Here is a 23570-nt window from a genome sequence, read left to right as displayed (position 1 = left end):
GCACGCACGCTTTTGTCTGGCTCCTGAACGAGAGGGGAAGCACCTGCCGTAGCCGCAGAAGGGGGCTGAGGGCAGAGGAAGCTACTGCTGTAGGAGAAGCGTTAGGGCACACCTTCCCTTTGCAGCCTTCAGCACTTGCTCTGCGTCCAGGCCCCTCGGTATATGAACTGCCCGGTGTTTCCACACCACCCTTCAACACACGCTGCTCTGTCACGCCGTCAGTGACCACAGGTGAACGCTACTCTCAGCCCTGTCCAAGAGGCTGCGGGATGCTACTGGGTCTTACAGGCCCCACCGGGCACCTTGCTGGCTCCCATCCATTAACTCTGAGCAGGTGGCAGCAGGGTTTGTTCTACTTTTCTTTTACAGGCTAATTTTAAGTAGATTTCAGGACAGGCAGAGGCAAAGGGAGACTGCTTTTTTTACAAAGGAGTGGAAAAAGAACCCCTGATCTTCCTGATACTAAGTGTTATAGTGAAAGTTCTTATCTGTAAAGAAACAAGGCCCTAATATTTTTGTGTTGCAGTGAACTGCAAACACCTGGTTACGCATGGGCTAATGTTATTTAGCAGTATTTTGAGATGTATTTTTGCTCAGTTCTGAAGATAATAGTGCAAACCAAAGTTGAACATAACTCCTTTGAAAATTTGACCTTCATTACCAACCCACATATTCTCCCTTCACTTAGCTGCATTAATTTGCCATTTCAGAAAATGGTGTCTAGAGGTATGTGCTAGACCTTCAGCTTCAGCATTTCGCTGAACTAAGCGGAATTTCACAAATAGAAACAAGCAATTAATCCCCATGGCAATATTTGATAGACCTAACAGTTATACGGCACTGAGAGTACCGTTATGTTCAGCCAAAGGAAGACACACAGAATGAGGAGATAATGTGGGCAAGAGACAGATTTAAACTGTATTTAGTAATACACCTTAAAAAGAGGGAAACCTGCAAGGCTAACGGTCACTTCAAGGAAAGGCAGAGGAGCTCAGACCAGAGTGCACGTGAACTAGAATGAGAAGAAACTAGAACCCAAGTTCTGCTGAGGCAAATGTCCAACCCAAAACACAGTAATTTGGGGAAGCAGGTCCATGGCTTCCTGTGCTGTGGAAGTGAAAAGATGTTCCAATATGATTTCCAGAAAAGCAACGTAATAAGGCAAGTGAGCGGGGCAGTCATGGTTAACTTGCCCAAGGTGCATGGCTTTCCTTGGTTCCAAGAACGGCTCAAGAGGCTTCCACCATGGTTGAATTTATGGACATATGCATGAAAAAAATACCAACTACTATTTTTGTACCCCCCAGGCCCTGTAACTGTGCAATAGATTAATCCCAAAGCTTCCCTCACAGATCATGCCAAGGCAGGTCAGAGAAATGACTAGAACAGCCATATCATACTTCACCAGGACACTGCTGCACTAACAGGAACCACTGATCTACAAACAGACCTCTCCTTCACTCAAAAGGCTACCCAAATGCTATTATCTTACTCTACAGGGAACAACCATACAGGGACCAACATATAGTTTCTTACCAGCACTCTATCTTGTCATGCCCTACCACTTAGCATGAGAAATGAACTCTTCAAAGGCCCTCGCTTTGGTATGGAACCTATGGGAACTGTGCCACATCCCAGAGAAATAGTGGAATCAACAGAAAACCAGAATATGCACCAGATATGGCGCGGGATAGGGACACAGCAGGGGGAGATGGAAGTAGGGAAGATGCACTACTACTAAAAAAAAAAAATAGCCTAGAAACTTCACACATACCCCTTTGATAGCAGAGAGAATACAAACAATTAATCCTGGACTTGCAATTGATCTACTATTAAAAAAACGGAAGCATCTTCTAAGGAAGAATCACCTATATATTAAAAGGCTTGCACTCAGAAGGAAAAACAAACCCACACAATCAGGCATTCAGGTTCTGTTTCATAAGAACAGAACAGAAATCTCCTTCCCTGCTTGAATAAATACTTTGAGCAGGGTACAGAAATGCTTCTTCACGTAGATATAAAAAGTCCTCCTGAGGAACAAAAGAGAAAATGAAGTATTCCTCTATGTCCTTCCTTAATTTTATTACTTAGACATTATAAAGTTTATATAGTCTTATAGCATCGTGCTCAGATTTTATTTCTTTTTGCTTCCTTCATGCCCACCCCACCTCTCTACTCATCCTCCGACCTTTCCTACCTCACACTTGCCTCTCTTGTTCTGTTTTCACTTACGCCTGTGCTGCTCCTGTCCTGAAGAGGAAAGGTTTCTAAATGAAAAGCATATATAGAAAACCAAGAAGCAAGCAAATGTTTGTTTTTAATATTTACTCAAAAGCGTTTTAAAACAATAGCTTAATTTATAAATTTATTAACCTGTGGATACATGATTTAATTTCAGTTTGGAAACAAATTCCCAAAGTTGGTAACTTTTCTTCCTGGAACAGTTACAAAAATGTAGGTATTTGTTCAAAATAAATGACTGCCTTAAAACAGCAGTCCTTTGTTGAAGTCTGCACAGTTACTTGTAGGTATATAAAAAAAAAAATAATCACTTTCCGTCGTGTGTTGTAAAGGATAACTAGATGCCGAAGAGAATTTTCAGGTCAGCCAGAGTGAGCTTAGTGAAGGCCTCCCCTTTGCCTGATAGCACCTGCTGGGCGAGACCTTTCTTTCTCCTCTGGAGTTGTACAATCTTTTCTTCTACTGTTCCTTCACAGACAAACCTGGAAAAATCCAAAGCCACAATGCCTCAACTGCTGGAAAAAGTGTCAGCATTAAATAGCACTTCCCCTGTAAGTAAGTTCTTCCAAAGACTTGTCTTACTTAAATTTAACAGCCTATTAGAAGACTGACAAAATATACCTGCGCACAGACAACAGCTGTTCTCATATCCAGCTATTATAACATTTCAAATAAAAGTTTGATGCACTTTAGGCCTCGGCTTTGGTCATCTGAAGCAACAGTAATACTGTGACAAAACCCTGTAATAATTGTTTGACAACTGATAGCACCTGTATACTGAAATAATAATATTTTAGTTTCAAGTTTCTTTGAATTTGCTGTGCATTTACAAGGACTAAGCTGGCCTTTTAGTACTTACAATTACAGATGCTTTTTCTAAAAGCCGACTTTGCCACTTACTAGAAGTGCTCTATATGTTTATGTCAGTGACATTAGAAAGGTCCAGGCGTAGGGAGCATGATGAAAAATCTCTACTCAAAAAGAGAAGAGAAATGGTTTGATGTCTGAATTATTCTCAGGAAGAAACAGGACGTTCCCACTAAATCACAGGCTGAAAATCAATAAACCATCGCTAGCTATCAGGACAGTAACATGCAGGGAAGTGCCACATAGAAACATTTTCATATGGTCTCTCTCTTGGTGCCCAAACCCCAATCCCACTGTCAGAGCTTGTGTCTTGCTTTAAGTAAAGAAACAAGCCTCAGACCAAGGCCTTGTCTCACCAACTAAAGCCAGACAGTATGTGAGCAGCAACAGCCTCATTTACTGCTAAGGAAAATCCTGACCTGTGTATCACAACATCCTTCTGCTGCCCCACTCGGTAAATGCGGTCACATGCCTGGTCCTCGAGAGCAGGATTCCTGCAAGGTAAAAAAAAAAAACAACAACCAGGCTTCAGGGCTTATGTTCAGGAATAACTGAAATACCAAAGCCTCTCTGCTTGCCTCATTTACCTGCCTCCAGAGCATCCCGTTTTCTTCCTCTGCAGAACTAGAACTCCCAGGTTACTGTAGGTTTACTAGCTTGATTGCCAGTATTCACCCTGACTGTATTTCCCTTTTGCCTTGGTAAAAAGTATGCAACACCTCCACACAAAGCCAGCTGTATGAATTAGACTGCTGTTCCACACAGCCCCATGTTTCCGGCCAGTAGTACTCAGAGAAAGCTGAGTAGCTGGTGAGGAAAGAGGAGGAAGTGAAGCAGGAAGGCAAACTCCATTGAAAGAGGCCTTGGCTCAAGAATATTTACAGAAGAAATGGTTCCATCTGGCACACAGTTACAGGGAATACTTGTTGGAGTAACTTCCATGTTGCAGAAACATCTCCTTAATGCTGCTGCTCAGCAGCTGGTTTTGTACCAAAGCACATTAGTTTGTTCTGTAAGTTCCCATGAGCAACATTTCCTTAAAAAAAAGCGATTCTGACTTTGATGAAAGACAACATGAATATTAGCACTATTTTCATAGCCCTGTAAAACCCCAAGGTACGCCAGCTATGCCTGATTACTACAGTCAACACAACTGACCTGTTTCAAGACAAATTCCTTGTAGGCACTACTGTCCCATTTTCATTATTGTAAGAAGTTAAGCCAGGAACTGCCAAGTGCCCAGTATCCTTCCGTGATACAGACTGCATACTTGCTTCCTTGGATTGCTATTACCCTCCTCTATTTCCATTACCCCTACAGAACTGTATTTCATGGTGGTGACTGACAAATCAGAGTGTCTTGAAAGAAGGCTGTATATTTCCATAACCCATCACTAGCACTTACCCTCAGCTAAACAATACAACCTAGTTGTATCAGACATCACAATACGCGTGGTGAGAAAGCAAGTAGTGTGCCCTACACGTAGCCCCCAAGATGGAACTTTTCTTTCTCTTTACCAGTGCATGTCAAGGAGAAAGAGGTGGCTTCCTCCAGTCAAGTTCAGGCCAACACCTCCAGCCAGCAAGGAGACCAACATTACCTTCAAAGGCCAAAAGAGAGTTAAGTTAAGGAACCACTTTCCAGAAAATTAATGCTCCGTATACTCCACATATTAATTTGAACCAAAGGATCTGTTTATCATGCTTATATTACATGTATATATTTATTATGTACCTGGGAGCTTGCCAGATATTACATGATGAGGCACAGAAGCCTGGACATGGAAGTTATGGCTCAGAGGTGAGCCCACCATTCCATATATATTACCCCGATACATTTTCACAGACCAGAGAAAGGACTGAGAAGTTCAGACTCTCTCCGTGTCCCTCTCAAATGACCAGCCCCTGCGATGACAGCCTGTTGCCAACAATGGGACCAATCAGCACTGACTCTGCATTGACACTAGTGATTACTTAAACACAGGCAACTGGACTGAAAGGGCCTGCTACTCCTTTCACTTTGTTTCCACATAACCCAATATTTAGCAAAAGATGAAGTAGCTGGGGAGGAGCAGAGGTAGAGCAGATGGCCAGTTGAGAGAAGATTTCTCATACAGCAGGAAAAGAACTCAGTTAAGGACAGAGACACTTGCTATATAGGTATAGTTATTATTCAGTTTCATGGTATGGTACCTTAAAACCCTATTCTTGTTTAAAGGGTCAGCTATTCATATAGCTGGCAGAAATCTTCCTTTGTTTAAGTTCAAAGCTAGAAGCTGCTGAGGAGTGGCTGAGGGAGCTGGGGTTGTTTAGCCTGGAGAAGAGGGGGCTGATGGGGAACCTTATCACTCTCTACAACTACCTGAAAGGAGGTTGTAGTGAGGTGGGGGTTGGTCTCTTCTCCCAGGTTACTAGTGATAGAACAAGAGGAAACCGCTTCAAGCTGCGTCAGGGGAGGTTTAGATTGGATATTAGGGAACATTTCTTCACTGCAAGAGTGGTCAGGCACTGGAACAGGCTGCCCAGAGAGGTGGTGGAGTCACCATCCCTGGAGGCGTTCAAAAACGTGTAGACGTGGCATTTCAGGACATGGTTTAGGAGACATGGTGGTGTTTGGTTGACAGCTGGACTTGATGATCCTAGAGGTCTTTTCCAGCCTTAATGATTCTATGAAATATCTGTTTTGTAGATAGCAGCTTGTTCAAGAAAGCCAGCAAAGAAAACAACCTAATGCACCACATTCTCTCCTTCAGCCACAGATCCATCCTCCAAGGAGACAGCTCGTCCTGCCTCAATCACAGGAATGTCAGTGTCCAGATAAAAGTGTAATCACTAGGAACAATTAATTTGGATTCAGATGTCTTTAGTCACCTGGCAAGCTTCCTTCCCTTGGCCAAAATTTCAGACTAGAAGCGATTTTCAAGACGAGCCAATACACTGTAGTTAATCAGTATTTAAAATGCACGGACCCCTTCCCCCGAAACCCCAACAACTCAAAAGTGAAAGAAGTGACACGAGGTCACCTTATTTTGGATGTGTGCAAAACTATTACTTCTCTCACCCCAATTCCAATCTTCCTGTCTTTATACTGGGGTGGGATATGCTTTTGTTAATTTTAGCCTCATTCACAGATGCAACTGTCATCCTCTCTTCTCAAAAAGATTAGTCTGGTCAAAAGACTTGTTGGAAAACAGCAATGAAGTCTTACAGGCTCCTTGGCAAGCCAGTGATGTACAGAAAGAAACATCCTTCAATGCAGAAGCATGAGCTAGAAACAACCAACCTGCTCTGAGTAAAGCTAATCGGCCCCACATCTTCCATATTACTCTCTGTGGCAAAAACATCTTTGAACACACCAAAGATTTGGACAACCTTTGAACTAGCTTTGAAGTTAAATGATGTCAGTACAGAGGTTAGTATCAAAAGGAGCTTTTTTAGCAGCGGCTCCCGCCCATTGTAAGATGTATGTTTTTATAGCTACCTCTTTCCCTGGCGATCTTTGCACCTAGAGGTCCAAATGAAAGTGGTGCCAGTAAATGGAATCACGAAATCAGCTATTGCAGCTGCTCACAGCAGCGCTAGTAACTGTATCCCTGCCCTGATGGCATACCTGAGGCCCTTTGGGATTGTTGTTGAACTCTTCTACCACATCCATTCTCTGTTTAGGATTGACAGAGCCATCCACTGTTGCATAATTCAGCCCTAGTCGCTGGAGATGCACAGCCACAACTTTCAACATACTCGTCCACTGAGAGACAACAACACTGGAGAGGGAGAAAAGGGAGTTTAGAACAAGTTCTGCATGTACTGTAACAGTTTGGTTATTGCAGTGCCTCACTCAAGAGGAGACAACGATTCAGGCACTCTTCCCCACTGCAAACAGGAGTCAAGCCCCCTCCCTATTTAGAAAGAGATTCACCTGTAGGTGTAGTGGTAGAACGTGCCGTGGAAGGCTAAGACCCCAGAAACTTCAGACAAATCACTTCTGGTTTTGGATTTTACATTGACACCTACCAATCACAATTCTGAGCTTTTTCTGCAAAATGAATCAATATCAACACTAAACATGGATTACCCTGGGCCTCTCCCCACATTTTTTGGGTTCAACAGTTTGGGAGGCAATAATTTGTTCAATAGCTTTTGGGTAGGGAACAAAAGTAATGTTGGTCTCCCCATTCTTGCTGTGGGAATGCTTTTTCGAAAGGGCTTCAGAAAAAGTGTTCTGCATATGGTGCAACTCTCAAGTTGCCCAAGAAGAGGCACCCCCCTAACAACACAGCTGTAACTACTTTGCAGCCACACACCTGTACCTACATTCTACATTGTTTAACAAAAACAACCAGAAAACCCTGTAACACTGCAGCCTGGTGCAGAGCAAAGACAGACAGAACTTGCCAGTGAGAGCTGCAGGACTGTAGCAACCCTTAAGTCCTCTGATCAATGCATTCCTTTATCTCAGACAGGTTTGGTTTTAACCTCAAATTCATTCCCCCACTTTTTTTGTGTGGTGGGGTGGGTTGCAGAGCTGAGGGCAAATATTTCTCAGCACAACGGAATTATTCCCAATTCTCCCAATTGGAGAAAAGAAGGGGCCTCAAAGCCTGAGGTTCCTCTCACATTCCCTTATGCTTACACTTACCTACATCTTAAACTAACCTCTTTGTCTTAGATTTTTTTTCCCCTCAAAATCCACTTTCAAGTACTGCAGTACTCCCACCATTTTACCATGCCAGGAGTTTTGTATTCAGTTATTTTAACCTATTTCTGCTGCTGTCAAGAGACATGCTTCTCCTAATCACTATGACGAAAGGACATGCTTACTAACCTTTTCTGAGACTCCGACTGAATAGTTTTCAGTTCTGCCAAGAGGTGAGCTATCTGCAGGGGGAAAAAAAAATGTGTTAGTCTCCTTGCTGTCATAACTCAGCTTATGCTTGGCTATTCTTCATTAAAATAGGAAGTGATCAAAATAACTCTTCAACTGGAATTTCTTCCAGATTTTCAAGATATTTTAATAGTCATTAGTAAGAACACTTCCACCACAGAAAACAGCGTTAAGAAATCAAATCATACAAACATGTTTTATAGATTCCAACCTTCCTGTGAGAAGCCAAGTTATTACCACCCTATTATTTCTAGCCTTTCACAAGCACCATGCTCTCACATGCATGCTTTTCTAAATTTCTGTGAATCCAATGCTCAAGATTTTCACTGACAGCTTTTCAGCAGTCAGTTTCTCAGAGCTTTATCAGATGTAGTCACCAACACCAGGTAAGTTGGAGCTTTCCCAGAAGGGATTCAGCAGACTATCCGTCTATCGGTCTAGTCACTTGATTTCATCTAAATGGTCCACTTAGCCTGATCTGCAATTACCAAGGTGTGACAGACAACTCATTAACAATTTAAAAGGCAAAGCGCTGAAATCCAAGCTTCTCAAGTAAGGTAAGAAAGCCACAACCAGAATACCTTGGTGCTCTCCTTAGTGATTTCAAAGAGATCAGTTTTAAAAGCTGTGCCATTGAGGTAGACTGTTGATTTGGAATCAGGAGTCTGGAGCTCAGAGAGGGTCAAAGCACTAAGTTGTTCCTCAATGGAGAGACAAAGACCTTCACTGTTCAAGTTAACTTGGTCCAGAGCCTGTAGGAAAGAAAGCAATATAATAAGGGATCACAGTCAAGCCCGAGATCAAATTCAGTGCTGATCCACAGTCTGCACGATGTCTGCTGAGGACAGTGGGTTTAAAGGAAACTATGCAATATGAAGACAGAATGATTAAGAAACACTACCGGTCAGACCAACAGTCCCTTTGGCCCCTTATTCTGCTCCAAGAAGAGACAGTGTAGGGAAAGCACACATGCTCAGCCATTTTCTGTGGTCCAGTCTCCTAAGTTTCCCCTCCCATAGCATTTAACAATGGCAGGATTAAAGATGTTAGAAGAGAAATCCCTGCCTGTTCCCTTAGTATCTGGACTTAATCTACAGCTGCTTTATGTGACAGATGAAAGAATTTCTGAAAGATTAGTCTACTTCATGCAAGGCAACTTGTGGACTTGTGCACTTTTCAAGACTAGGTTAAGATCAAGACTTCTTTGCTGGTAAAATTCTATTTTATTTTTTTTAACCTGAATAAAGGTATTTCCAGAGACACAGCTGCCCACATAGGTCATGCTGGGGGATTCTTCAGTAGGAAGTATGCCCATCTAAAACCTCTCAGGCTGTAAAACACACAGTCCTAGAAATGGCTCAGTTCATACACCCCTAGGTTAGCGATGCATAGGTGTTACAAAGTCTGTTAACTTACACAAACAGTTTTAAAAAATCCCCACAAAAAAACCACACACCACTACAATACAATGCAGTTACCACTTTCAGTAAGGAGAGATGGCAGCAGCACTGACGGAGCCTCAACAGCATGGACAAGACATGGGCAGTACTTGAGACCTGGGAGGCACTTTGGGAGCCTGCTAGAAATTCCTTTTGACTGACCCCAAACTCTTGTGCAACTGCCAAGGAAGGAAGACAAAGACATCAAGAGCTCTTGGAGGCACTTCCAAGTGCTGCCCAGCCACCTCCAGCAAGAATTTCATCAATAAGAGACAAGAACCAACAGGTAAGCAAATACCTGATTTAACAAAGGAACCCATCAAACCCCACTTAAAAAACCCAAAAGACAACACCACAAATCAGAGTACCACACACCTTGTACTAATACTGATATCTTTTCTCCGAGCAATTAGACCTTTACTTCACAAGGGAATTTTAGAACCAGGGAGGTTAAGAGATTTGCCCAGAGCCACAACAGTGAGAACAGACTTTTGGAATACTATGGTAGGATTCTTCATAACATCAGGGGAGTATTTTCCAAAGAATTTCTAAGTCCTGACCCCACGTGGCCAGGTCTGTTCCCCATCCTTAAGAGTCACTTCTGCAAATATTTTCAGGACAGGGTGTGCTCAAACCTTTCTCAAATGGGTTACCACCAGCGTACTCTCTGCCTTCATTTTTCTGCTCTTGCCTCTTTAGGTAGGATTGTAGTGTTGACCTGGAAAAACAAGACGAAGACTGTGGGATTTACTGCAGGAAAAAAGGCAAGAGGGACTTGAGCTTAACAAGCAAGCTGATGACGCATTAAGGTAAGGGAGGTTTCATTAATCATTTAGTCAAAAACTTACGACAAAAAAAAACCAGTTTTGTGTGCTTGAATACGATCAAAACCAAGATCCATTTCGGAAAAGACAAGAGGAAGCAAGTCTGCTTATTGGAATATCTTGCATATAATAGGAGCTAGGGCCCAATGGATAACATTCTTCATAACAAAAGGACACATTTAGATGTATAATTAAAACACAGGAAGACTCTTTACAGCAACACTGTTGAAAGAGACCCTAGGAGAACACAAAGTGACACTGGCTTGTGTTACAGCTACCTGCTAGAGAGGCCAGCATCATTTCCAATTGTATAAATATCACAGGCAAAGATGATAAATTCTCTCGTTCTCAGGTGCTGGCACATCATCATTTAATAGCTACTGTTGCAATTTCAAGTCTTCGGAGTCTTGAAATCAATGAGATTAAGTGTAAGGCTAGAATATAATGTTCATACAATCCATGAACATATGGGAGAAAATAAATGAATTGTTTTAAACTCTTACCAGGACAAGCAATGTATTTTCAAACATGCTTGAGATAGTCAGGGAGGGAATAAATTAACAGGAATTTGTCCAAAAGCTCTTCTCATCTAAAGCGGATTTCTCTTTCTGATTTTTCAGGCCAAAAATGAAACAAAACCACAAAATACCCTATCTCTACCCACATTCATACCTGGATCTTGCAAAGAGCACATTGTACACAGACTGCTCCTCTGCTGAAAGTTTTAACTGATGCAACTGCATGCTACGCTGGGGCAGAGATACCTGAAATAAAAATACACAGGATCAGATGTATATAGTGCAAAAATCTTATACAGCATCACAAACACCAGCCTTCCAAGATTTATCACAGTATTCCAAGTCTCAGAAGATAGCTGTTTCTTCAGTAAAGTTATTTGTATCAATGCAACTGTGACACAACATAGATAGTCACAGAACTCCAAGTAGCCTGGTTAATACTCAGCATAGGAGTCTGTTCCAAATCATCCAATAACAAAAGACACGAGCAACTAAGTATGGACCGACACATAACTACCATGGAGTGATTCATTTATTGCATTGTCAAAGTAGCTTCTCAGTTCCCCATTCACTATCAGACAGTACACCATAACGACACCTTTTAAAGGCTTACAGACACACCAATGACCTAATACTCAGTTTAACTGACTATTTGTAAAGAGTAACGCAGAAAGCCAATGGCCCAGCACACACCAGATGCATCTGACATGCAGCAGCTTCCATTCCCAGAGAGCTAGGCTAGCTCAGAGACCTAAGTTAACTTTCAACTAAGTGGATATCGACTTGCAATTACTTGCAATATTCTTCTCTGCATGTGATTTATAACTAAAAGGTTTAATTGTTCTGTACGTTTCTGCTTTCTGGATAAGCAATCAAAGCATCCCACAGCCATTCGCTCCTCTTGCTCAAGAGACTGCAGTAGACAGAAAAAACCACTCATCCACAAATCTATGCATGTAAATAACTAACTGCCTGCTGCAAGGAAAACAATGGAATGATTGTCTAGTTGTGGAGGGTAAAGTTCTTACCAAGGGTTTACCAGCTGAATCCAGCTGGTCCTTAGTTCTCCGTAATAAGAGGCTCCTGGTTAAGAGGCTTAGCCTCTCTCCTCCCTTCTTTGTGCTGTTATCTACCTGGTACTTCCACACTTTGTATTCATCAAAAGGAGAGCAACGTAGAAACCTGCAACAGGAAGGAAGGAGACTTCATACGAAGGGAAGAAGGGTCCATTCTTCTGTTACTCTTGAGTGACCAGAACCAAATTCCTTGCTATCCAAAACAAACCATTTCCAAATGCCCTAAACTGCTAGGAGCAGTAAAACACCTCCAGTGTAATGGCATTGATAACTTGTTAGCTCAAAAGTCTTACCATAGCTAACACTGTGAAAGCATCTTTCTGATTCTGTACCCATCATTTCCTCTTAGCTCATTATGTCTCAAGCATCACCAGCAAATGAAGGACAGATGCAGAGGCACTTGCCAAAAAGCATATTTGTTATTTTGAAATCCTGTACCTCTTCCTTGAAAATTAATTTCAATTATCCAAAATTAATTTCAAATGCAAGTTCTCTCTGGTTCTCCAGCACCCTTCATAATCTTTCCCCTCTCAGCAATGAGAGTTTACACACAGACTTTAACCTGTTCATCATTTCTTTAGAGAAACCAAAGTTTCCACCCTGTCCTTCAATGCCTTTGTAACACAACACTTTTTAATAGGCTCCTCCCAGGCTGCCCTGGTAGGAACAAGGATTATTGCACAAGACTTCTGTTCATTACAGTTGGTTTTGTGGCTATTCATGTTGGAGACATAGCAGATCTAAAGCAATTTCCCCTTTGTCCACTATGGAAGCAGGATAGCTACACGCAACAGTAGATACGTGGTCAGCCTTGCACAATGCCTCAGCCTTTGCAATCCAGTGCCTGAAGCGTTAATCTAACTAGTCTTGCTACCCCACATATCTTAGAAACCTCTCAAACTTAGAAACAACTTCAACACTTCATCAGTGAAGAATTACTGGAATTGGAACCCTGTCCATGTTTTCATGTGGAGCCAGCTCACCTCAGGAGGGAGTACATGTCCAGTAAGTTGTTCTGTATTGGTGTCCCGGTGACAGCCCATCTGGCACTGGCTCTCAGTTTGCACACAGCTATAGAGGTTTGAACCTTTGGGTTTTTAATATTATGAGCTTCGTCCAATATAAGTCGAGCCCAAGCTACCCTGAGCAGAGGGGAACAGGGAGATGACCCACTCTGAAAGAAAAAGCACACTATTTTTAACCCAGAGCAATAACCTTGCTAGGCTCTCTAAGGAGCCACAAGCCAATATATTTTGCCAGCAAGAAGCCTTTTCCTGATGTCAGTCAGCAGTAATCTGAGCTCTAATTGTCATGTAAGAGATGCTCTCAAAAAATCATCTCAGAGCTTCCATGAAAGTTTAAGCCAAAGAATATAACGTTTGCCTGTTCTTAATAACAATTTCTAATCTTTTACCCTTTTTTTGCTTTTAACATCTTATCCTCTCTTTCTTCCCAAAAGGCAATTTGTATCAGTAAACTTTTGCTAGGCTGTGACCAAGGACCACATATAATTATTCTGATCTCTGTACAGTTTTATAGATGCCACCCTGAAGTTTCAGGAAATTCAAAGGCCTGTTTGCTTTAAGAGCTACATCTAGATTTGTACACAGAGGTAGGAGACAGCAATATCCACCAGCAAGGGACTTCCTCTATACTGTGTAGCCAAGTTCAGTTAGCATTCAGCAGTCACTTTATTATTTTCATAGCCGAGCAAATACACTTCAAATACACTAACAAATACACTAGCTGTTTCTTCAAGAGTGCAGCAGGTAAGGCTGAGGTTAACCTCAGTTCAGACTGACCCAGAGCCTAAGCACGACAGGTTTCTGGTAGTTTAAAGTGATGCTGGTGCTTCAAGCAGCAAAGAACACTAAACAGGAGCTTCTAGTGTTCCTTCACAGTCTCACCTCAAAAGAAGGAATATTAAATTCCTCATTGTGCTCTTAAAATTACTTTTAAAGGCATTTTAACTGTATTCAATGTAGCCTATTCTATATTACTACAGAACAGATTTATTGGGAACAATTTTCCCCATTGTCTTTCTGCACTTCACAGTACTTTCTCTCATCACTTTATTTTTATTGTGCAAACTCAACAGGGGATTTATTATTAAAAAAAAAAAAATCAACCTGCTGCTCACTGTAGCATATACAAGGTGCTACTTGAAACAATAACAGCTTGCAACGCCTCAGAATAAAACATTACGGCAATCCTCTATCAACAATATGGCTTCTCACCCCCACATCATGATCCTCAGCAGGGACTTCCCCCTCCTCTTTGCTTGCAGGGACCTCCTTGGAGACAAGGCTGTAGGTTGTGACAACAACATCATATTCAGAGAGCCTGCATAAAGGGAAAGTAGTTATCAGGAGCTAGAACAAAAGAGGAATTAATTTTGCAAGACAGACAAAACGCATGCTGAAGGTTTAAGAACAACAGTTCTACAAGAAATGAAATTCAGAGTTCTACAGAAAAAGCTTTGTAGCAGTCAAACAGCAAGGACACACTGTCTCCACTTTATGGGCATTGGAAGTAGACACAGAAAGCTCAAGACGACAGTAAAAGCCAGTTTTACAGAGTGTACATCACACGAGGTGAACCCTACTTCGAGTCTAGCACCTAAAATACTGCTCAGCATGGCCTAAAACAGCATAGAAAATTTTCTGATCTATACATACAGCTGACAAAAATAAAACCACAAAGCACATGCATAAAAGAAATTGCCACTGACTATCTCTGCAATCAAGAGATGCTTTAGAGAATATACACCTTTTTTTTTTTTCCTTATGAGGAACAGCAATAGCCTGCACCAGAACCACTCAGTACAGGTAGAGGCCATAAAGGTTTTGCTATCTGCATCTTGGCAGTAGACATCAGCCTGACCTTCTGGATCCTTCACATTTCCTTACTTCAGGTTCTTCCATCATTCTACTGCCACCAAATTTCAACTCTGATAATCGCAATCTCTTGCTAAGTAGAATTTTACTTTTCTTGGTCATCTTTATGGTTTAGCACTTACACCTCTGCATGTTTATCTCTGTTTGGCCCATGGTACAAATACACTCTCAGTTTACCACAGGCCACACGTCTGTCAATCTCCTTCTTCCAGTGATGGATCAAGGATGCAGGACAAATGATTAAAGTGCTGCTGGAAGGGATAACAGTAGAATCTGCAGGGAAATATTGCAGACAGGTTTCAACGTCTTCACATTAGACCGCGACAAAGACAGAAGTTTTGGAAATTCACAACAATTAAGAAGATTAGTCTGCTTTTCCTGTAAGCACAGTTTGTGAAGGGGACACTTCTGTGTTGCATTCTTGGAGACTGTTAGTTCTGTGTGGAAAAAAAACTCTACTTAAACATTAATGCATCGCTTCCTGTCCACTCAGAGTTATGCTATGTGTTGTGCACTTCCTTTGGATAAGCTGAAACATTAGAAGTCTGGAACTAATCCTGATCTCTCCTGAGAATACAGTACGAAATAAATTATTCTTTCCCATTCCAGAAGAATAAAATGTTACCATTTTGAACCACACAGGAAAAACAAACACAGAGTCAGTAAACTTGGCAAGACAGGAAAAAGTAGTCCAACCAGTTCCATGAGGATGGAGACAGTAAAAGGTTGTGGACACAGAAACAATACTCTTTAAAAACTCTAACATCCCTTATCACCATGGACAAGATAAAAGTAATGGCGGGGGGGGGGGCAGAATAAATCAGTCTTAGGAAGGCGAGTAGTAAATAATTTCAGTCCTTATGCTATAAAAACTATGTATATGTTTGCATATGATGAAAAAACTATGAAACTTTTTTCGAAACAGCATACGCTGGCTTTAACTGGTTCAGGAAACCAATAAAAAAAATTCACCCCAAAGCAATATAAAGGAATGAGTTGGGAAATCCCACACATCCAACTGAAGAACAATTGACACTGATCAAGAGAAAGGCCTTTCAAGAGAGTGCAGCAAACATTAAGCCCAATGGAATTTTCCTCCAGAAGGGAAGTGAGTACAGATGGAGTCTGTTGTTTTAGGAGCCATTAAACTATAACACTTCAGGCATTTCAAACAGCATGGCATCATAACGTATGTACTGTATGGTGGAAAAATTCTGTACCATTTTTGGATAGCCATATTCCTAACTTCTCTTTTCTCTTCTCTGTCTTCAGCTGCTTCTGGGCCAGAATGAGAGCAATCATCGTTACAGTCTTCCCCAAGCCCATGTCATCCGCTGCAAAAATACACACAGAAATTGTGATAACCTACAGAAATAAGCCCCCCTACCTCAGATCTATACTGAGGTAAATACTGCAACAGAAATTGCCCTGGGGAACCCTAGATATAAAAATACACAAAGGACCATTTCAGGGTATGATTTAATAATGGGTTAATAGCCATCATCGGTCAAAGGGCACAGGAAAAACAAGTCCCTTCAACATGCCTACGGAATAACTAATTATTGGCCTCTGAGTAAGTTATGTGCCAAACTGTTGCTGCCATAAATCTGTCCCCTAAAATCCACTTTCCTGTGGAGTCTGCTTACCCAGAATTCCTCCACACGGCTTCTGTCTCTCTCTCCATAGTAGCCATGCGAGCGCCTGTTTTTGGTGCAGCAGCAGTGGAACCTGAGAGGGCGAGACAGAGGATTTGAAGGAAACACCTTGCGAAGTTCAGGCACTTCTGCTTTCTGTACCAAAATATCCAGCTGAACTGTCCTACTACAATCTTCCTAAAAGGAGCTTGCCTACCTGTTATTTCCCACATGGACAGGGAAACCCAAGATAAGCAACTCCTGCAGACAGGAGGTCAGCAGTACCACAGATCAGTATTGCTTCATGCTTCAACCTAGCACCCCACAGTGCTCCGAGGGCACGCAAAGGCGGCTTGTTCAGGTGGAAAATCCACCCAAGCCTACCTTGCTCACAACAGGCATCACTGTCAAGGAGACAGATTGAAAACACTTCCCCTTTCCTCACTAAGTCTAAACACCCTACAGACTCTTAAAAGACAAGAAGAGGGACTACATACTATCATTATAAGACATTAAATGGCCTTCCCCAGCACTGAAAAGGTCCTAAGAGGATCTGACAAGTGACACAACATATACATCAACACACCATCTTGTAGACACAGGTGCCTTCCGATACGTTGCACATAACCTCAGCTATGGGTGCTGTACCACCTGGTGGATAAAGAGCTGCTCTATGGCAGATCAGAACAGACTACTCTGGAGTCTGCTGGGTTGCATGAACTCAATCACCTGCACCACTTTTAAAAGCCTATTTCTTATAGCTTACTGGGAGACAAGAAGGTTCCCAGTCTCTTCCTCACTAGAGGCCTGCTTCTGCTCTGCTAGTAATGTACAAACAAATGGTTGTGGGTTGGTTGCTTTGTCTGAGGCACTGCTACTTCATTCAAGCGCTAAACTCTCTACAACTACCTGAAAGGAGGTTGTAGTGAGGTGGGGGTTGGTCTCTTCTCCCAAGTTACTAGTGATAGGATGAGAGGAAATCACCAAAAGCTGCATGAGGGGAGGTTTATATTGGATATTAGGAAAATGTCTTTACTGCAAGAGTGGTCAGGCACTGGAACAGACTGCCCAGAGAGGTGGTGGAGTCACCATCCCTGGGGGTGTTCAGAAAACATGTAGACATTGCACTTCAGGGCATGGTTTAGGAGACATGGTGGTGTTGGGCTGGCGGTTGGACTTGAAGATCTAGAGGTCTTTTCTAACCTTAATGATTCTGTGATTCTAAATATTCTAAAGACACCACAGCAAGAGGGTAGAACATCAATATTGGCAATCTGAAGCAAATCTCATGGATGGAAAATAATTAGAGCGTCTCCTTCCAGCAGGGTGAAAACTGCGAAGTACCTCAAAGCGTGAAAGGACAGGACGCTCTAGGATATCACCCAGATGTTACGCTTCATGATGGAGGTAACAAGAAACCTCTAAGTTCATCAGTATGACATCCTCCATCCTTGCCAACTCACCTTCAATCCAGAGGGATCTTCAGCTACCGTCTGCTCTGTCGGACAGGATTCTAGAGATTTGTGAAGATGGTTAATAGCCTCACTTGTGGCACTGTGTACAGCCCTGATCCGGTCTTCTGTCATTCTTCCTCCATACAGATTCTGCACACCAGAGTTCACTGGAAAGATACAGTATTATGCATGAGATGTGAAAGTTAGCTTTGTAAACACAAGCAGATCTTTCATCTCAGAGATTGATCTCAGTAGCTATAGATGCCTGGGGGGCAGTATGCAGCTCACAGTAACAAAAAGTTTTAGTACTTCGTGTATACCCACAAGTTGCAGGATTATTTCAGAAGTAGTCTCACCACTGTTCTCTTTAATGAATAAAAGTCCTCCTGTACTTACTTCCAGAACTGTGGCCGTAATATTCACTGGAACCCAAAGTAACAGCAGCAGAGGGATGACTGGGTGAACCTGAAGAGGTCCTTGCTGTAGGATCCTGGAATGGTAGTGATGTTATCAACCGTGTACCACCTGGCCTGCCAAATGGGTTAGGCAAAGATTCCTCACGGCAGCCGCTGCTTATGCTATCCTCCCCTTAAGAAGAAAGGAATCGCAGGTTGAAAAGGTTGCACAATGAACCTCAGAGCCTTGCATTACAGCCCAGAGAACGGCTTTCACTTTGCCCAGCAGTCTGCTTGCAAAGTATTATTAAGTGGTCACGTAGATTTAAGAGCAGGGTGGCAGGTTACTGTATCACCTGAGCCACTGCAACTACTAGCATGCATGTTCTTAGCCTGCTGCTACGTGATAGGCAATGCAGTTCAGCTCAAGCCTCAGCTTGTGGTTTATACCAACACAGTTAACTTTGCAACTGTGATCAGATCAGTGCAAACACAAGGTCAATTCTGAACACTGTTCCCAGAAGACTTATTACTTTTGAAGACATCTTTCTTGTCAATGTTTTGGTCACAAAAACTATCAAAACATCTAAGAATGAATAGGCCAAGAACTCATGAGCTTTTCTATTCTTCCTGGAAAAGTCTGTCTTGCTTAAAACCAGATGTGATGTAAGACATTAGGACTGCTTGTTGTGTGGTGGCCTGTGACTTACTGCTCCCTTGCTAGAGGTCTTCAGTTGCCAGTGTTGTCAAACTGGATCTTTTCATCAACACAATTGATATTATGAACACAAAGTAACTCTGCTGTTGAGGTGACTATACAGGTAGCTCAACGAAATACCTCTCTTCCACAGGTAATTAATACTAGTTAATAGAATTAGGAAATCACTTTAGAAGAATGGCACACTGGAAGCTGCTAATCTTCTGTGTCTGGTAACTGAAACATTCAGACACAGCAGCCAAAACGTGCATAAGCAGCCCGGTTCCATACTGCAACAAAGAGGAAGTTAACACTTCACTGGCAAGTCCTCAGAGAGACACCTGCCTCAATCATGCAGCCAAAGCTGGAAAGAGAACTAGCCCTGGGTCCTAACCATGGGAGGAAACTCTTGGGAAGCCACCACACTTCTAAGGAAATATTGGAGTTGTTCTATTCATCCTCTCCCAGACACACTCTGCAACTAACTTTTCACCTTCAGTGAATCTCAACAGACAAACTTTATATAGACCACATGCATATATAAGTTTATGCTATTTTTCCTCGATATACACATATATTTATATCATAAATATACTTACAGCTATAGTTAGAGAAACTGTTTTGTAAGGTTCTGGGGCAAAAACAATTTAGCCCTACCTTTTTCAGTAGTATCTGCTGCTGAAATGTTAAGAGAACTAAGGGCAGCTTCCAAATCCTGCACTTGCTTTAATAACCGTTCCCCTTTATCTGGCAGAAGCTGAATGTTCACTGTAGCCAAGGTACTCTGCAAACCAAAAAAGAATCCAAAACCTGAGTGTGCTTACCAAGCTCTCTGCCAAGAGAGAGCAATCAGGTCAAAAGTTTAAAAACACTGATCTTATGCCATAGTAATTTGTATTTTGATACTGTTCTACAATTTCAAAGGCATTTAAGTGCCATTAGTGTACTTCAGAATCAATGGAAGGATGCAGGAAACAGGAGGAACACGTAGTCAAGTGACTTGGACAACCTTGGCATCTCTCAAAGCACCCAACGTTCAACCTACTTGCAAGTTTCTTTCTATACTAGCAGGAACAACAGTTCGGACTGTTTATTTCAAGGTTCTGTTCTCAGCTCGAGGCAAACAGGGGTTTTTATAATAAAAACTATGAACATGGTTATCGACAATTATTAAAAAAAAAAAGGCAAACAGACAGGTAGTTTATTTCCAATTAGCGTGAGCTTTCATGGCTATATCACTTATACTCCACAAGGCCATGAGAGACCACCAGAAACAGCCATATTATTTAAAAAGTTTAAGCTGGCTGTTCCATCTTGTGAAAATTACTTTCTTGGTAAAAGGTAGACACAACCTCAAGCAGGTCAAAATTGAGCACCCCCCCCAATGCAGAGAGCTGTATTACTTTAGGGGTAGTTGTCTCATAGGTGATTTAAAACAACCACCCTGTGCCTAGGCTGAATTCCCTCCCTTGCCCCGTCTTCCTAAACCATCCAAATATTTTGAGTTTCTGCAGTGAGGGGACACCACATTCTTGTGCCTGTTACAAGTAAGGGAAGTCACCCCAAACCCAGAACCAAGAAAAAGGAGTAATAGGTACAATAAATGACCTTCTTCTGCTTCAGCTGGACGACAAGATGGTTGCGAAGAGCTTTAGGGTCCTGGGGTCCTTCCACATGATGCAATGCCGCAGCTACAGGTAAAGACGTCCCCTGCATACTCTTCCCTGATTTTCCTGAAGGAATCTCTCTTGACTGCAAAACCTCATCTGATTTCTCAGGTTTACTTTTACCTGATGAGGAATAAACAAATCCTGCACTGCCAGAGACTTCATCAGCAGGCTGTTCCTGCTCTGGCCTGATTTGTGTCTTGTGTGGTGCTGCCTCTGTTCCTCCCTTCAGGGCAGTGTGCTGCAGTGTTGACTGTGGTACTGCCGGGGAAATGGCAACTTCTTTAGACATCAGTTTTATCTCTCCATTCTTCCCACCAGTGTTTCCTTCCTCCCTGGTTTCTTTATCCCCACAGCTTTTTAAGCTTTTCTGTCGAAGCTGCTCCTCCTCTGGAGGCTTGGTACTTGTACTTTGGCTTCCAAGAGTTAGTTGAAAGAGTTTTGATCTCCCATCTGGCTCTTTCTCCACACACTCAGAAGAGTTCTTGGATTCCCTGCCACTGTCACCATGTTTCTCTTCTTCCCAGAGGGTGTTTTTCCCTTTCCCAGTCTCAGAAAGACCAAGTTTAGCTTCAGACATTGTGCCTTCCTTAACTTCTGGATCACTCCTATTTCCCATGGACTGCTTCTTTTTAGTTTTCAGCCCTTCTAGAGGTTCCCTCTCTATGGAGGAATCAGAGGTTGATTTCTTTTCTTTACGTGAAACGAGCACGCTCTCTTTCTCTATTTTTACTCCTTTTGCTTTACTTTCCTCTCCATTTCCTTCCTTAATTTGTTTCCAGCATGATGGTTCACAATTCTTGTCTATCACTTTGAATGGATTTCTTTGGATGTTGGGATTGAAGAGAGGTGCTGTGTTGGGCTGGGATTCTAAGGCTTTTGACACCGTGGTCGCTTTTGGATCCTGCAATACATACAAGTGAGTAAATGCTAAAGTACAAATTATTAAAGTCTGCTAACTAGTCACACAGCCTGACCACCACAAGCAAGAATTCATTCTCTAGGAACATCCTCTTTCCTATCATTTTAACAGAATCAGGATAAACATTTTACAAGGAAAACAAAACAAAACTGCTGGTTTTCTGCTTTCTTTGCCATTCCCATGTTTTTTTGGCCACATGTCTCAACAGCATCATCCTCAAGAAAAGAAGACAACCAGAGATCAAACCCAAGCTTCATTTAAGACTGGAGAACAGGGATTACTTCACACAATTTAGGAGTAAGCGAAGTTTCACCTGGAAGACAGCAGGTTGATATGCTTTTCAACTAGAAAATGCACACTCTCCCACTAGGTAGTCTCAGAGATGAATACAGAATGAAAAGTCACGCTGGAATAAGCTGAGTCCATAATACAAATGAAACATTCATACCTGCCATGGGACGCTTCCACACCATTTCTTCCCATTCAACTTACTTTTAAGGCATCGGTAAAACAACCTACCAAAGAATAAAACAAGATCTGGAATGTAGGAGCCAGTAAAGGCTCTAAGTGTTCTTTCAAAAGTACAGTGCACCAAAAACATCACACACAAGTTCTCTCGATCTGCATTTTACATCCAGACTTCTGCATGGTGAAAGGCCACAAACATTGGCAGCACAGCTTTTTACAAAAGCATCATTTTCTGGATAAAGACTCCTAGGTTTTTAGGTTGTTTGTTGTTTGATTTTAGTACTAAAAAAAGTAACTGCTCAGGCAAAAATACTGTCTATGTTCAGGGCCTCAAAAGTGTCCTGTGATTTCAAGGTGTAACCAAACAGCTGTTCTTTTAGTTACACTGCACAGGCCACCTCATCTTTAAAGCACCTCAGGAACAGCAAAACTTTGGATGTGATCTTTTTTAAACTGGCAGCCAACCAGGACTGCTGGAAGAACTTTATCATAATTAAAATTGCTGAATTTGACGCAGTCACAGAGCCATGTTCTGTTCTGTTAAAAACAAACATTATCTGACTACCTAGGTTTATACCACTGAATATAATTGCTAATAAAAACAGCAAACATTATGAAATGTGCCAAGTGAAGGCCTCAAGGCTGGACGAGCCTTTTAAGTTCTGGAAGGAAACTGCAAGTCAGCCGCCATCACACAATTCCAAACCCTCAAACCTGTACAACAAACCTGCCTCCACTCTGAGGAACTTACTCGTATTCATCTCTGCCCTGCTGCTGGACCAGGACTTGCAGCTCCACCACGCATCCCTCATGCACCAAGCAGTGAGAGGCAGGAATACTGAAAGAGAAAAGGAAAAGAGGAAGAATACAGGCACGACGAGCTGCCCGGGGAGCAGCAACGGCAAAAAACAATTACTTGGAACAAAATACTCGGAGATTCTTCTCAAAGTCTAGGTGACTAAGAAAATAAGTTTATTACTGCAGACAGAGCACTGAATTTCCCTCACAACAGTCGCGTAGTCGCGTGCTCCCGCCCCCGCCGCCGCCGCCGCCGCCCCGCACGTACGGCGCCGGGAGGACGAAGCCACAGGCCGCCGGGCCCCGCGCTCCGCACACGTAGAAGCTCTTCCCCTTGTTGGGGCCATCGCGGACGCCCGTCTTCAGGAAACAGAGGGAGCCTGTAGGGCGGAGAAGAGGGGGACTGGTCATACGTGAGCCCGCCGTGACCGGGACATCCCCCCCTCCCCCCAGCCGCCCCTCACCGTGCTCCGCGCACGGCACAGCCTCCATCGCCGGGCGGCAACCGCCACGCCCACCCTTTAAATCAGCCAATCCTACCCAGCACCTGCGGACTGCCCAATCATAAGCGGGCGCGGGGTGGGGGGGGCCGATGGAGCCAATGGCTGCTGCGCTATGCATTCAGCGATCCCCACCCCGCCACCGCATAGGTTCTCTTTTCCAACGCCGGAAGAAAGGGCGGGAAGGAGCGCTGCCATTGGCGGGCGCAAGCCCATGGGGCGTGGCCTTCGCCGGTGAGGATCTGGGCCGGCCTTCGATATACTTTTAGAAGTATATTTATTTTTAAAT

The 23570-nt window shown here is 42.7% G+C and overlaps 1 protein-coding gene across 2 annotated transcripts; it reads right to left on the bottom strand.

Moving 5' to 3' along the window:
* Positions 1 to 2297: 2297 nt before the first annotated feature.
* On the bottom strand, positions 2298 to 23305 carry TTF2 (transcription termination factor 2). Of its 2 annotated transcripts, none has more exons than XM_064467098.1 (23): positions 23246 to 23305; positions 23050 to 23161; positions 22735 to 22821; positions 22008 to 22030; positions 20535 to 21497; positions 19584 to 19710; positions 18231 to 18422; positions 17844 to 18001; positions 16393 to 16474; positions 15967 to 16080; positions 14869 to 15019; positions 14087 to 14192; positions 12833 to 13023; positions 11802 to 11955; positions 10928 to 11019; positions 10067 to 10149; positions 9471 to 9610; positions 8574 to 8744; positions 7933 to 7985; positions 6718 to 6871; positions 4626 to 4708; positions 3528 to 3602; positions 2298 to 2723 (listed from the first exon to the last, which is right to left on the bottom strand). In XM_064467098.1, exons 2-23 carry the CDS (start codon positions 23126 to 23128, stop codon positions 2579 to 2581), a joined length of 3423 nt encoding a protein of 1140 aa, XP_064323168.1. In that variant the 5' UTR covers positions 23129 to 23161; positions 23246 to 23305; the 3' UTR covers positions 2298 to 2578. The 2 variants fall into 2 exon arrangements, with proteins under 2 accessions (XP_064323168.1, XP_064323158.1); XM_064467088.1 differs by having other exon boundaries at positions 21964 to 22030; positions 23246 to 23299.
* Between the last annotated feature and the right edge of the window lie 265 nt (positions 23306 to 23570).

The sequence above is a fragment of the Phalacrocorax carbo genome, chromosome 1 (assembly GCF_963921805.1).
Source record: "Phalacrocorax carbo chromosome 1, bPhaCar2.1, whole genome shotgun sequence".
Classification (NCBI taxonomy): Eukaryota; Metazoa; Chordata; class Aves; order Suliformes; family Phalacrocoracidae; genus Phalacrocorax; species Phalacrocorax carbo.
This window is presented reverse-complemented; position numbering and strand designations above follow the sequence as displayed.